The sequence below is a fragment of the Haliotis cracherodii genome, unplaced genomic scaffold (genome assembly GCF_022045235.1).
Source record: "Haliotis cracherodii isolate W230 unplaced genomic scaffold, xgHalCrac1.p SCAF_2, whole genome shotgun sequence".
In the NCBI taxonomy this organism is placed as follows: Eukaryota; Metazoa; Mollusca; class Gastropoda; order Lepetellida; family Haliotidae; genus Haliotis; species Haliotis cracherodii.
The window spans coordinates 70,436,588-70,452,949 of record NW_027266275.1 but is presented as its reverse complement, the minus strand read 5'-3'; the positions used below and the strand labels follow the sequence as shown (position 1 = coordinate 70,452,949).

Here is a 16,362-nt window from a genome sequence, read left to right as displayed (position 1 = left end):
GACGGGGATGATGAGATTGAGGACATAATATGACGCCCGACGCTGTAAGATTGCTGTTACAACGATTTGAGGATATTTGTTACCAGCGGTAGCGGATGACAAAGTTTTTATCTTCCACAGTCCATTCACATTAGTTGTGACGATACTGCTGTTTTCATCAATTGAAGGTATGAAACGAGCAGATGCGTTCGTGGTCGTCCATCTTGCAAAAAATGAAGAAGTCTCTTCTGTTCTTTGATGCTGGTCCCTCGACATAAACAAATCAATGTAGTCAAGCAGATGAAATGTTTGAAGATTACCATTGCTACCTATCTATATATCCATCTGTACTGAATACCAGACTGAGAGATGTTCGATAGGAGAAATGCTTAACACTACTGAATAGTATTTCAGTTATATCAAAGCGTGCCAGCTTAATGTTGAAGGAACATCCTCGACAGGAGGCGTCAATGCCTTCTGAGGGATTTTATGTTCGTGTTTCACACTCAAGTGTTATAATGGAACCTGCTGTAGTTCAAGTATTAACACGAGAAATCATAAAATTTCGCCTCTTCTCTCAATGGCTCAACACACTGACAACGTGAAAACCCATTACTGGCTAAGGAGCATAATGGCATAGGAGTATTTGCACAATCATTCTCTTATCATATTGCATCTGTGGAACAGACGGGATTCTGGTTCAATGCAAATAACCGATTACTTCAATAATGTGTTTTGAATAGTCCTTTAGTTCAGGTGATAGAGGAAACATTTACCAAATACGTCCAAGTTATTTCTCATCAATGCTGTATATGCGTTGATGATTTTATCACTGGTGTTTATTTTACAATGTAACGGCACTGCATACAAAACATAGAAGTGACAACACAAACATTCTGCATTAGGTAATCATCATCGACAATTAATTGACATGTTTTGTAATGACACTGGTACGTTGGGAGCATGTCTGGTATCATAATAGGAATTTACTAATCAACTTTCTTTGTTCTATATTGAAAGAGGACGCACGCATCTGAAAACAATTTAGGTTTTAGAATGTTTGTAACGAAGTGATAACGCTAATAAGGTTTTAGACACCTTCATCTGCACTTGACCTTTTTCATAAACTGTTACAAAGACATTACCTGGCACTGCTTATATTGTGCGTCTAGCGTGACAGAATAATGTCACCTATTATCTCGGTGGAACATAAACGTTCTAATTGTTTGAAAAGTGGACAAAATGAAATTACATTATGACTTAAACTTACATACCACTGGACACTTAATCACTACATACATATTTCACTGGTATGTATACGATCTGGCTCAATCCTTATGGAATGTGATCGGAGGCAGCAATCTGTTAATCTTCTGGGTCTCCAGCAGTTTGTTAACACAAAGGATGTGGTTTCTGAACACAAATCCCTGAATTAAAGAAGAGGCATTGTGATAGATCGTGCTCACTGTCTTGCAGACATGACAGAGGCAGACATTGCAGCTGAATTGAAACACCAAGGTGTCACTACAGTTAAACGTTTTACTAGAAAAACTGAAGATTGAAATATTGTAAATACTCAGACCTACCTTTTCACGTTTTCACTTTCAACTCTCCCAAATCAATCAAAGCTGGTTACTTTTTCATCGTAGTAGCGGTTTATGTTCCAAATCCACTCCGGTGTTACAAGTGTCAGAAATTCGGTCACGGGGCTAAATTTTGCACTGCCAAGACAAGATGCTTCCGTTGCAGCAGATCTCATGAAAGTTAAGATTGCACAAGTGACATCAAATGTGCCAACTGTGACGGAAAGCACATCCAAATCCTGTCCGGTTTTTGAACGCGAAACTAAAATACTAAAACTTAAATGTACAAACAGTATTTCTTACACAGAAGCAAACAAGTTACTTTTTCCATCCCTCATTCCAAACAATAAAACCTATTCAGCTGCTGTGTCTTCCACAAACCAGCTCCAACAATGTCAACAGCATCTACTCAAACAGACATCTCTTGGGTACAGGCTGACCTCATAAGCCTTGGTGACCAATTGACAACTGCTTCTACAACACAGTCTAAGCCTTCAGAACCAGACAAGATACATGAAATTGAAAATGTTCAGGGTAAAGCCAATTTGTCCAAACAACAAACAAAAAAGCAAATGAGAAGGGCCAGAGTACTTCAGCACTTGGAGGTGCCTTCTCCTACAAATACCCCTGTAGAGGTTCATAACCCTTTTGAACCTTTGTCGATGGATGTTGTTCTCTCAGCCCCAGTCCATGGGAAAGGGCCTTCATCTCGCTCACGATCTCCAGTTAAGCCACCATGAACGGCTCTAATAAAATTATTCAGTGGAATTGCAGAGGGCTAAAGAATAATTTTAATGATTTACAGTTATTAATACAAGATTTTAAACCATCAGCATTTTGTTTACAGGAAACGTATTTTAAAGATACCAGCCAACTCGAGATAAGATAATATAATTCATAAAACTGTTTCTCTCCTCCAGGACCTAAAGTCACTGGAGGATCTTCCGTATTGATAAGGCAGGGTGTTATACATAGCCCTGTTCCTCTAAATACACCCCTTCAAGCTGTTGCTGTTCAGTTAACTGTAAACATTGTATTTACCTTATGCTCACTTTATGTTCCTCCGTCTTCTCATCTTCAACAAAATGACCTTCAAGCACTATATGACCAGCTCCCCAAGCCCTGTATCATTATGGGAGACTTAAATGGACATAATCCACTTTGGGGAAGTGCTGATTCCAACTGGAAAGGGAAGATACTAGAAGATTTCATTTGATAACGCTTTATGCATTTTTAAAGATAACTCTAAAACCTATTTACATCCTGGTACAGGCACCTATCCCCCACTTGACTTATCACTTACAACCTCAGATTTACTAAATGAATTCGAATGGTCAGTCCACGACGACCACTGTGGAAGTGACCATTTTCCAACTATTCTTCAAACAATAGCTCCTACTGATAATCCTCCATCCTCAAGATGGAATTTCGCAAAATCTAACTGGTACTTGTTCGATTTACACTGTACGAGCAAATTTAATCCTGATCGTTTTGTTGATGTTCCTGATTCAATAAAAGTGTTCTGTGATGAACTAAACAAAAAAACTGATGAATGTATCCCCAAGTCCTCTGCAAATACACACATTCGTAAACCATGGTTTTATGATAGGTGCAAGCAAGCTAGAAAGGCACGGAAGAAATCTGAACATTATTTCCGTCGCCATCCTATGGTGCATAATTTAAATAAATTCAAAATTCTAAATGCTAAAGCACGGTGTACAGTTAAGCAAAATAAACGTATGTCTTGGCAAGCTTACGTTTCAAAAATAAATTCACGAACGCCGATGTCCAAGGTATGGAACATGATCCAGAAAATCAAAGGTAAGGGATATAAATCTGGCATTCACAATCTTAAGAATGGAATTGAGTTGTTAACTGCTAAATCTGATATTGCAAATAAACTGGGTGAAACTTTGGCCAAACATTCTTCCTCTTCCAATTATGTGCCTCAATTTAAGAAATACCAAAAGCAGCAGGAAAAGAAAACTATAAGTTTTAATTCAGATAATGGGGAAGATTGCAATGAACTACATACTGCCCTCGGACAAGCTCACGATACTGCTACTGGAGCTGATAACATACATTATCAACTCCTGAAGCATTTACCAGAATCATGTTTACAATCACTGTAAAATATTTTGGATGAAAATTGGACGTCAGGACGATTTCCACCTCTTTGCGTGATGCAATTGTTGTTCAAATACCTAAACCAGGACGTGATCACAAAGATCCATCAAATTATCGACCAATTTCATTGACAAGCTGCGTTTGCAAAACCACGGAACGCATGATAAATAATCGACTTGTTTGGTACTTAGAAACCAATAATCTCATTACAAATATACAATGTGGTTTCCGTAAGAACAGAAGTACTATCGATCATTTAGTACGTTTAGAATCATTTGTTAAAAATGCCATAATAAACAAAAACATGCAGTGTTTATCTTTTTCGATCTCGAAAAGCATATGACAATACAGTCTGCTCCAAATGAGAACGATGAATTGCAAAATAACTCGAAATCCAGAAAAGTGTATGAAACATCAATACGGTACTTGACCATGAATACCCTGTACCCAACAAAATCTGAATTTTGTTTATTTTTAGACCCATGACGGATGAAGTTCTTTAAGAAACTATCATGTAATTTTGTATAGAAATGTGTACATGACACGTAGGGGGACAAACCGTGGAAGGAACAGTGCAAGCACGATCTGCACATGCTACACAGTGACCGTGTTCATTCAATGACAAGATGCGTCACTCAGCAGATGTTAAACAGTTGATGTTGAATGTGTATGATTTCTTTAGAAGTGAAGCAGAAAGAGCAAAGCCTTTTTATACCATTAATACATTCTTGAAATGAGCTTCAAAAGCTCTTGGTATGTCCCCTCAGAAACTTAAAAATGTTGTTAGTGGACGAGATACAAGTAGTCAGGCCAAGGAGGTAGGAAACATGTCAAAACCACGCAAGGTTGATAAATTAGACAGTTTTCAGAGGGATCAAGTCAGACGTGTAATTGTTAAACTGCACTCAGAAAATAAGTACCTGTCCCTAAGAAATTTGAAGAAACACCTTGAAACTGACCATGATTTACGTGTTACAAAGTACAAACTATGGCAGCTGTTGCATTCATTTGGTTACAAATACAAAAAGATAACTGGAGAAAATGGGGCTGTGTTGTGTGAACAGTCTGACATTGTTCGTCTCCAAAATCATTACCTTCGTACCATCAAGCAGAAACGTGAAGAAGGATATGAGCCCGTCTTCTTAGATGAGACATGGGTAAATGCGTGACACACAGCCCGCAGTCAGTGGGTACCCAGTGGTGACTGTAAGGAGTCTGGTAGAAAGTTCCTAATGGGAAAGGGTGAAAGACTCATAGTTCTCCATGCTGGTTCTGCTAGTCAGGGTTTTCTCCCAGACTGTGACCTCGTCTTTAGAGCCAAGGCCAAAGACAACAGGGACTACCACACAGAAATGAATGGCAATGTATTTCTGGAGTGGGTGAAAGTCCCTGCTTTGCCTACCAAGTCTCTCATTGTCATGGACAATGCACCGTATCATAGTGTGCAGGATCCAGAAAGCAAGACTTTAACCTCTAATAACCGTAAAGGAGACATGGTTACTTGGCTGCAACGGAAGAACATTACCTTTCCTTCTCGAGCGACGAAACCACAGCTCTATGAAATCATCAAAACTATGAAACCTGACCACAGTCGTTGACGAGATAGAGCCACGTTATTGGTCACGAGATGGACTACGGCCAGCAACAGTCCAACCTATAATAGTGGCAGTCGGTTCAGGCACCAGCAGTTCCGACGACGAGATCTATGGCATGAGCGAGTCAGATTGCGACTGAAATTATCATGAGACGGCCCCTCTAACGCTCTGTCATTTCCCCTACCACAGAACGTGCAGTGCATGCGTGCTTGCGCTGTGCCTTCCACGGTTTGTCCCCCTTCGTGTCATGTACACATTTCTATACAAAATTACATGATAGTTTCTTAAAGAACTTCATCCGTCATGGGTCTTAAAATAAACAAAATTCAGATTTTGTTGGGTACAGGGTATATAGAGAATACTACACTCATTCTCGTTAGATACCATTTTTACGAAACGAGTGGACTTTCTATGGTATCTGACCGAGCGAAAGCAAAATCCTCCATTTTGTATCCCTTGTGATGAGAGAATCACGGTCAAGCATGTCCTGCTTGACTGTATTGATTTTGCCATCACAAGGGATAAATAGTTATCTTCATCTGTCAAGGATCTTCTTAATAATATTAATTCTCTTTTAATCATTGGTTTTTTAAAAGAAATAGAATTGTTTGAACGTTTTTTGATTAATCTGTTTTGCAAAATAAATAAATGTTGTTTTAAATTGGTAGATTAAATAAATACTGAGATTGTCAGTGGCTGTATCCGCGATGTAAAAATTTTGTCCCCCAGAGAGGATACGTAAGTTCCACACCACTCGAAATAAATTTAAGCCTACCACGATTTTGATCGTTGTATATTTGTCAGTTTTCATTAATGGCCAAACTTGCATACAGTCGCCAGCGACTGAAGGGATGGTGTAAATCCTGCTGGAGTCCATGTACGTAGCAAAGGTACTATAAGTCCCCATGGTCCCTAGTATGGTGATCTCCCTTCAATTCCTGGCGATCTATAGCCCGTTTTTACAATGTATTGTTATGTTTAGTAACAGCTTTTTATGGTCACATAATAGTTTTAAAAATTGATATCTGTGATAAGTCTAGTAATTTTACTGTCCTTTGCTATAGTCTAAATTAATGTTTTCTTAATGTATTAATTGCTTTAGTCACGATGTGGCTGAAATATTGCCGATGTGACTTTAAATATTAACTCACTCACTCACTCAAAACATAAGTTTATTTATATCAAGATTTTCACATGATAAACCACAGAAGTTTACAATCACAAGAGGCAATTATATGTCGTAAATGTGTGGCAGCAGCAATGTCAGTAATAAGAAATAAGAAATGTCAGTGAAATCATGGATTTGTCACTGCCGAATGTCTTGAATTAGACACGTCTTCCGTTCTTGAACCCAGGGAGGAGTGTCGGAGGCTGTGGCAGGTGCTCGATGTTTTCAGAGAGGTATCCTGTCTGCACTCGGTAATTAGATAATCTTTTGGAGTTTTATTTGTTGTTTAACGCCGCACTCAGCAATATTCCAGGCGGTCTGTAAATAGTTGAGGCTGGACCAGACATTCCAGTGATTGATATCATGAGCAACGATACACGCAATTTGGATACGATGACATGTATCTAACCAAGTCTGCGAGCCTGACCACCCGAACCCGTTAGTCGCCTCTTTCGCCAACCATAGTCGCCTTTTACGGCAAGCATGGGTTGTTGAAGACATATTCCAATCCCGATTCATATTTTGACACTAGCTTGGGTTATGTCTAAGGTTAGGGTTATCTTAGTCTGTATATATATCTCAGCCCCACAATCTGGAAGAAAAATACAGGGAAGCACCTAACCTGAAGTACAATTAATTAGGAGCTTTTGATTGGTACACTGATTAAAATGCCATGTGTTGCCTACCTCCTTGGAGAGTGACAAAGAGTGATCATTATAATCAGGATCAGGGCAGTATTTTGTCTGTCACATTATTCAGCATAAAGATCAATAGTTTAACGAAAGTTTTAAATGATTCAATTGATGGATCACTTTTTGTGGATGATTTTAATATTTCTTGTCGTGGCAAAAACATGCATACAATCGAAGTCAACTGCAGCTATGTTTAAATAAAATCCAGAAATGGTTCTTGGAAAATGGATTTAAATTCTCAAAATCTAAAACAAACTGCATTCATTTTTGTAGAAAATACAAACTGCACAAAGATCCGGAACTCATTTTAGATAACACTCCTATTACAGTTGTAAAAGAAGCCAAGTTCCTGGGTATAATTTTCGATCACCATTTGACTTTTCTGCCTCACATTAGATATTTGAAGAATAAATATCTGAATGCCCTGGATTTACTGAAAGTTGTGGGGGGGGAGATAAGAAAACCCTCCTTCAACTATACAGAGCACTTATCCGCTCCAAATTAGATTATGATTCCATCATTTTTTGAGGAGCTTGTAAAAGCAATTTAAAAATTCTAGATCCTATTCACCATCAAGGCCTGAGGCTTTGCCTTGGAACCTTCCGAACTTCCCCAATACAAAGTCTGTATGTGGAGGCTGATGAGCCGTCCCTTAAACAACGTCGCATTAAATTGTCTTTGCAATATGTATCTAAATTACGTCTTTTGAAATCCAACCCAGCTTATTATTGTGTTTTTAATCCTCTATACAAAAATCTCTACCAAACAAAGTCATCTCTTCTTCCACCGCTTGGAATAAGAATAGCATCTCATATTTCTGCTGCGCAAATAAAGCTTGAAAACATTGCCCCCACTCAGCTTTTCTCTTCTCCACCATGGCAGTTTGTGAAGCCAGTGGTGAACCTAACATTAACCAAATTAAAGAAATCTGACACAAATCAACTAATTTATCAACAACGATGTCATGAATTACGCAACACATATGATACTTACGAATCTATATATACAGATGGATCCAAAGATGGTGACGCTGTTGCCAGCGCAAATGTCGTTGGATCCTAGACTATCCCATCCCACTTACCACTTTACTGTTCTAGTTTTACAGCAGAAGCTAATGCTATTTTAACAGCACTTAAATACACCAACAGCCAATCTAAACATAAACAGTTCATAATTTGTCCAGGCTATTAATAACATGTCATCCACGCATCCACTTATAATTGAAATTATTGTATTGTTTAATGATTTTTCTACTGGCCAATACGACATCGTTTTCTGTTGGATACCCAGCCATGTTGGAATGACTGGGAACACAATGGCCGATGCTGCTTCGTATCCCATACACCGATTTCAAACCTCTTATCAGATGTTACATCCGAGATCGGATGCAAAAGAAGTGGGACACCCAAGTAGGTATCAATAAATTACATGAAATTCAACCAACTATCGGTTACACCTACTTGGGTTGTCAGTCCAGATTTGAAGAGGTCGTAATGCGACGATGTCGTATTGGCAATAGCAGATATACACATGAACATTTATTGAAAGGTGAGGATCCTCCATTTTGTATCCCTTGTGATGAGAGAATCACGGTCAAGCATGTCCTGCTTGACTATTGATTTTGCCATCACAAGGGATAAATAGTTATCTTCATCTGTCAAGGATCTTTTTTAATAATATTAATTCTCTTTTAATCATTGGTTTTTTAAAAGAAATAGAATTGTTTGAACGTTTTTTGATTAATCTGTTTTGCAAAATAAATAAATGTTGTTATTGGTAGATTGGTAGATTAAATAAGCAACTGAGATTGTCAGTGGCTGTATCCTCGAGGGTGTTAAAGCACTGTAAAATTATTGTCCCCCAGAGAGGATACGTAAGTTCCACACCACTCGAAATAAATTTAAGCCTACCACGATTTTGATCGTTGTATATTTGTCAGTTTTCATTAATGGCCAAACTTGCATACAGTCGCCAGCGACTGAAGGGATGGTGTAAATCCTGCTGGAGTCCATGTACGTAGCAAAGGTACTATAAGTCCCCATGGTCCCTAGTATGGTGATCTCCCTTCAATTCCTGGCGATCTATAGCCCGTTTTTACAATGTATTGTTATGTTTAGTAACAGCTTTTTATGGTCACATAATAGTTTTAAAAATTGATATCTGTGATAAGTCTAGTAATTTTATTGTCCTTTGCTGACAGGTTTTTATATAGTCTAAATTAATGTTTTCTTAATGTATTAATTGCTTTAGTCACGATGTGGCTGAAATATTGCCGATGTGACTTTAAATATTAACTCACTCACTCACTCAAAACATAAGTTTATTTATATCAAGATTTTCACATGATAAACCACAGAAGTTTACAATCACAAGAGGCAATTATATGTCGTAAATGTGTGGCAGCAGCAATGTCAGTAATAAGAAATAAGAAATGTCAGTGAAATCATGGATTTGTCACTGCCGAATGTCTTGAATTAGACACGTCTTCCGTTCTTGAACCCAGGGAGGAGTGTCGGAGGCTGTGGCAGGTGCTCGATGTTTTCAGAGAGGTATCCTGTCTGCACTCGGTAATTAGATAATCTTTTGGAGTTTTATTTGTTGTTTAACGCCGCACTCAGCAATATTCCAGGCGGTCTGTAAATAGTTGAGGCTGGACCAGACATTCCAGTGATTGATATCATGAGCAACGATACACGCAATTTGGATACGATGACATGTATCTAACCAAGTCTGCGAGCCTGAGCTACCGAACCCGTTAGTCGCCTCTTACGACAAGCATAGTCGCCTTTTACGGCAAGCATGGGTTGCTAAAGACATATTCCAATCCCGAGATATATTTTGACACTAGCTTGGGTTATGTCTAAGGTTAGGGTTATCTTAGTCTGTATGTATATCTCAGCCCCTCAATCTGAAAGAAAAATACAGGGAAGTCACCTAACCTGAAGTACAATTAATTAGGAGCTTTTTTACACTTTGACCAAATTACTTATATTTTCACACAATGCAGTCCAAAACTAGTGTCCCTAGTCGATGTTGTTTTTTTCTCTTGTATATGTGAAGATTCACAACACAAGTCCGTCTGCGGGTCGATAACTCTTTATTATTTGGTGAGGTCCTCAACTGAAGACCATTGATTCCAACCACCCATCCCCCTCTGGGTTATAAATCTATGAGAAAGATTCCATATTTCAAAACATTTTGTATGACTGAACTCATCGTGACTCGTCCACAATCCGTATGACGCAGATCGTCGGGGAGATGACTGAAAAGCCAACGGTGTGAAGTTTAAGTCCCAGCATTCTGAGGACATACCTGGCTTTTCCCACACCTTTAAGTAAATATTGCCTGTCCTGATGTACCTCACAAGGAATGTGAATGAGGTACCACAGTAAAAAAAATACATCAACAATGGATTTTCAAAGATAAATTTGAAGTTAAAACTTCGTGTGATGTATATTATTTGAGGGTGACCCTTTTTACAGATACATACGACCACGATATACAATCAATGCCATAAACACATACAAATAATGGAATGTTGATATTGATATATTTACAGTCGAGAATCTGTCACCACAAGCCAAATAGTAAATATACCACAAACTATAAAGTTGCGTAAATTCATCGGAAGTATATATTTCTGTGCAAGTGCTGGTATAAATCTTATAACTATAACTAAATTAGCCTTAGCACATCAATGTACAGCACAGCCATGTTCGTTCCATACCATTACACTCTCATAAAACATTTCTCATCACAATAATTATGTCTTAAAGTGTACCTCGCCTCGGGTTGAAAGGCCATCGTACAATCCACCAGCTAACTATATGAAACCTGGGGGTTCTCCAAGACCCATGGCAATGGCCTGATGGCTCTTTATCCCCAGGTGCCTTATCCTTGTGTATTTACAGTTGACATCAATCTTAGAACACGACATGCAGACTGACTGGAGGCTTTTCACAATTTCTGTCTATCATAAATGAATATATATCATACTCTGATGATTACCGAACTGCCAGTTGTATGTGGATACTATATTATATAACATTACAAATATTTACATCCGAACATATATCTTTGGATAATACTGTTAAATATCCATTTCACATAAACAAATTGCATCAGTTTGATGTCGTCTTTTAAATGATACAGGTGTATAATGGAAATGTATGCTACAGCACTTATAATCTGTGCTTATCATGTTATATCGAGTTCCATCATATGCAGGTAAAAAATAATTATCTAACTAAATATTAACTAAACAGCATCACGACACGTTATTTATATTACACATTGATGCATGCATAACTTTGTATGAAAAGGAGCACATTCATATGTCCATGATTGCCATGGCACCGGCAGCTTCAGCACGACATGAAGATCAAAGTACCAAGTATTACAACCAAAGGCAAACAGTGACATGGGTTATTTGTTTCACTAAATACTTACTGCAAATCAGATTCCATGAAGATACACAACGAAATTTCCATGCGCATGCAATGGCAATGTCGAGGGCGTTGGTAACAGGTCCAGTCCTCGAAATTCACAAACTAACGTGATTAGTTCATTCGTTAATCTTTTAGAAGATGTCGAAGCCAGGGCCACATGAAGGTAGCAAAGCAGGACCTTTTGCGAATTAATTTCGATGATTTGCTACCTCTACTTAAAAGTTAAATCCCATTATGCCTCTAAGATTCTAAAATGATATAATTAAAACTGAAAAAGGTATTCAAAAACCAAAGAAAATGAACTTCCTTCCACCATTGCATCATACATTATTTAACTCCAAACAAGTCCTACAAAGTGAACACTTTAATGATTCGATGGCACATTTATCAGACTATGTGATTGCAGAGATTTTCATACGCATCTGATGGATGTTTTGGAATGTATGATAAAAAGTGGGCAAATTGAAATAATGAACCAGTTGAACACATTTCTGTGTGGATCAAATCCATTCGTAACATAGTTACTGGAATGATTCACAAACTTCGTCGACATGACAAAAAGCACCAATTTAGTTGTGTCATTATTCCAACTGTCAAAGTGTCAACCAATATATCACTTTCATTTGTAAGCAAACATTATATGAACTATCTGTTCAAGGCTGTTTCCATTAATGGATAACTCTGAATCCATCACATGAAGCAGGTCTGAAATGGAAACATGTGACAATCATGAATTATTTCTATGTATTCGTAGAATTTCTAAAACATTTGTAAATAAACCTCTTCCCGCTTTGTACTGGATTCCCAATCTTTATAAAAATCCATATAATGAGAGAAATAGTGCAGGGTCTGCCAAGTCAAAACTACTATCAATAGTTCAGACAGGTTGAATTAATCACATATGGCTCTTGAAAGAGTCAAAAGAAATACTGTATATATACTGTCAGACCAGAAACACTAATTCAAGTCAAAAATAATTTTAATTTTTTCTCCCTTTTGCACAACAGTCCCTCACAATAACTTGTAAGGGAACTTGTATTTCGTAAATAGTAGGGATTTTGTTTCAAAAGTAACTTTATTCAGAAATATTCAGATTCACAAATAAGTGCGTATGTGGGCTGGATTTCCTGATTGACAATATATTTGTCAAACATGAGGATAGAACATGTCGTAGGATTTCATAGTTGATCTGTTTCTCTTTACATATGTATTGGAATTTGTTAAATTGTTAACGACTTTAGTTAAATCAATAAAAGGACGCGTTGCCAATAAGTGCAACCTCAGTTTAAGATATATGAATGATCTAATTACTTTCAACAATGCCAAGGTAAATGGGTATGTTCACCTCATCTATCCACCATAGCAGTCGGAAAGCAACGAAACAAAGACAAAGGAGATACCATATTCAGAGTATAATCTGGACCTGTGCTCAGAAATGCAAACTGATGGCACCCTCTGTGAAAGCTGTACGACAAGAGGGGTGGTTACAGATTCCAAACGTGAATTTCCCCTTAATGTTGAGGCGTAGAGCATCAGCTCCATCTACATTTTTCAACTGCTTTGGTTATTTTAATAAAGCATGTACATTTTATTTGATGATGATTTATACGGAAAAGGTTGATTAATGGACAAAAGGGACATGGTACGATGAAGAGCGGATGTGAATTCCCCCAACAAATTTACGAAGCACAGCACAGCTTAGATTATTCATGTAATAGTCAGCTTCAAATGCTTCATGGTTTCAGAAGAATTCTCAGTATTGTAATGTTTACATTGGACAAACGACGAAGACTACACGCCAAACAATAGGAACACTCAATTAACAATTAAAGGTTGTTTTGTATTCAGAAGGTGGTTTAGACATACATTGTTGACTAAAATGGATATTGGGGTTTTGCAATAAATGACCTTGTTTATTGAAAGTCATTGTACTCTGATGGCATAGACCATGACATAAAGTCATGTTGAAGCCTAATAATCTAAAGACCGATTTACTGTAAAATTAAACTAAATCAAGGAAAACTTACAGAATCAGAAAAAAATCATTAATTCATGTCGACAGATAAATGTTTTATCTCAAACAAAAACATATATGAAACTCCTGACGATTGAAAATAAACCAATTCTTTCACTTTCATAATTATGAATGAGCGCGTTTGGTTTCACACCGCTTTGATAAGTGTTCCAGTTACATTACGGCATATCAGATTAATGTGGGAGGAACGCCCGAGGTGATGCACGTCTCAGACGTTTATAATTTATGTGAAACCCACAAGCACGGGTATGTGGCTGACAGAACTAGAAATATAATCTGGGCAAAACACTCGTGGATTCAACCCACGATCATCGGTTTCTTGCGTGCCCAAAGGACGCAGCTCTGCACAGCAAATTGCGGCGCCTTAGACGACGGGGACACCCCTGACCCCTTACAATCATGATGTTCGTAGTTTAATTAGATAAACAATTAAGCATTTACAGATCAAGTTGGGAAGGTGTTGCATCTAGGTCTTCGCCAATAGAGGGTTATGTGTCCATGAATTGGTTCATTTTGGATTTCATGCAATGATAGTAAAAGATTTTTACCTTTTCAAATGACAAAGGCAAAGAAAATAATACCACAACCAACATTAAGCAGAAAGAATAATTTAAGACACAGAGCATCAACTGCAAGTGATACATCTTTCCAGGTGACGACTGTATTGCACTTCTTCTGATCAATGTCTTCAACTGGATCGTCCTGTTCATCAGATTCCATTGCATTCATGGGCGGATTAGGAATAACATGTTTCCAAAATGTGACATAATTCTGCAACACTACAGGTACATCTCCCGTTCTCTGATGGATCTTAAGAATGAAAACTGATATTGCCACAGCAAGGGAGCTGAGAGTGAGGAGCAGGGTCATGTAGATGGTGAGGTAGGACGTCTGTAGGGATGTCCTGGGCATGTTGTTGCTCATCTGAGTCAGAAACACGCTGAATGAGAGGAGAACCGTCATGGAGAGAGACACTTTATCCCCGTATTGTATAGGCAGAGCAAAGACCACGGAGCTGAGGAGGGACAGAACCATGACGGGGATGATGAGATTGAGGACATAATATGACGCCCGACGCTGTAAGATTGCTGTTACAACGATTTGAGGAAATTTGGTATCAGCGGTAGCGGATGACAAAGTTTTAATCTTCCACAGTCCATTCACATTAGTTGTGACGGTACTGCTGTTTTCATCAATTGAAGGTATGAAACGAGCAGATGCGTTCGTGGTCGTCCATGTGGAGAGATTCAGATGACAGGTCTGGGTATCAAATGGAAAATGTGTAATGTCAAAGTCACACTGACTTTGGTAGAGATCCCCGTGTTCCCATTGAACCGTTCCAGAATGATGTACATAAGCAGGCGCATTCAGATTGTTCAGCAGCTTGCGCTCTTCAACTGTGTTCATGAGCGTTATGTCGGGCATCCATATATTTTCACTGGACATACAGATCATCTCTATCCCTGCATAATCCGAAATGTTCCACCTCAATGAATCATCCCGCCACTTAAAGAAAAACCATCCATTTGTGGTCATCGATTGTCGCCTCTCATTAAGCTCAGTGATTTGCGACAAAGTAAATCTTACGTCTATATCCAACCTGGTTTCACTTGGAAAAACTTGCGGCTCATAGTCATCTTGCAAAAAATGAAGAAGTCTCTTCTGTTCTTTGATGCTGGTCCCTCGACATAAACAAATCAATGTAGTCAAGCAGATGAAATGTTTGAAGATCACCATTGCTACCTATCTATATATGCATCTGTACTGAATACCAGACTGAGAGATGTTCGATAGGAGAAATGCTTAACACTACTGAATAGTATTTCAGTTATATCAAAGCGTGTCAGCTTAATGTTAAAGGAACACCCTCGACAGGAGGCGTCAATACCTTCTGGGGGATTTTATGTTCGTGTTTCACTCTCAAGTGTTATAATGGAACCTGCTGTAGTTCAAGTATTAACACGAGAAATCATAAAATTTCGCCTCTTCTTTCAATGGCTCAACACACTGGCAACGTGAAAACCCATAACTGACTAGGGAGCATAATGGCATAGGAGTATTTGCACAATCATTCTCTTATCATATTGCATCTGTGGAAAAGACACGATTCTGGTTCAATGCAAATAACTGATTACTTCAATAATGTGTTTTGGATGCTATACATGCGTTGATGATTTTATTACTGGTGGTTATTTTACAATGTGACGCCACTGCATACAGAACATAGAGGTGCCAACACAATCATAATAGGAATTTACTAATAAACTTTCTTTGTTCTATAATGAAAGAGGACGCATACATCTGAAAACAATTTAGGTTTTAGAATGTTTGTGATAATGAAGTGATAATGCTAATAAGGTTTTAGACACCTTCAACTGCATTTGACTTTGGTCATTACTGGCGATATTGCAAAATAAATATCTCTTATTTCAGAAACTGTTTTTGACCACGAATTGAAAGATACTAACAGCAACTCTTACATGGCATGGTGGCGAAATATTTCACAACAGATAACAGTATCGCATGAGACCAGAGGATTCTAAGTGCTTTTAGGTTTGTGATCTCATGGATTCTTGGACAAGAAAGAAAAAGTTCGAGTATCAGGCAACACATCGTCCAGTGAATACATAAAGGAGGTTGATATAGAGTTCAATGTGGCAATTGTACAGTCAAATACTCACAGAAACCTAAGGATTGTCTATTGGTTTTCATCCGTTATGGTTTTGGTTGTTGGT

General features: G+C 38.1%; 1 protein-coding gene across 1 annotated transcript; it reads right to left on the bottom strand.

Moving 5' to 3' along the window:
• Nucleotides 1–14,179: 14,179 nt before the first annotated feature.
• Nucleotides 14,180–15,082, bottom strand: LOC139467764 (neuronal acetylcholine receptor subunit beta-3-like). Its single transcript, XM_071249271.1, has one exon. It carries the CDS (start codon nucleotides 15,080–15,082, stop codon nucleotides 14,180–14,182), a length of 903 nt encoding a protein of 300 aa, XP_071105372.1.
• Nucleotides 15,083–16,362: the final 1,280 nt, after the last annotated feature.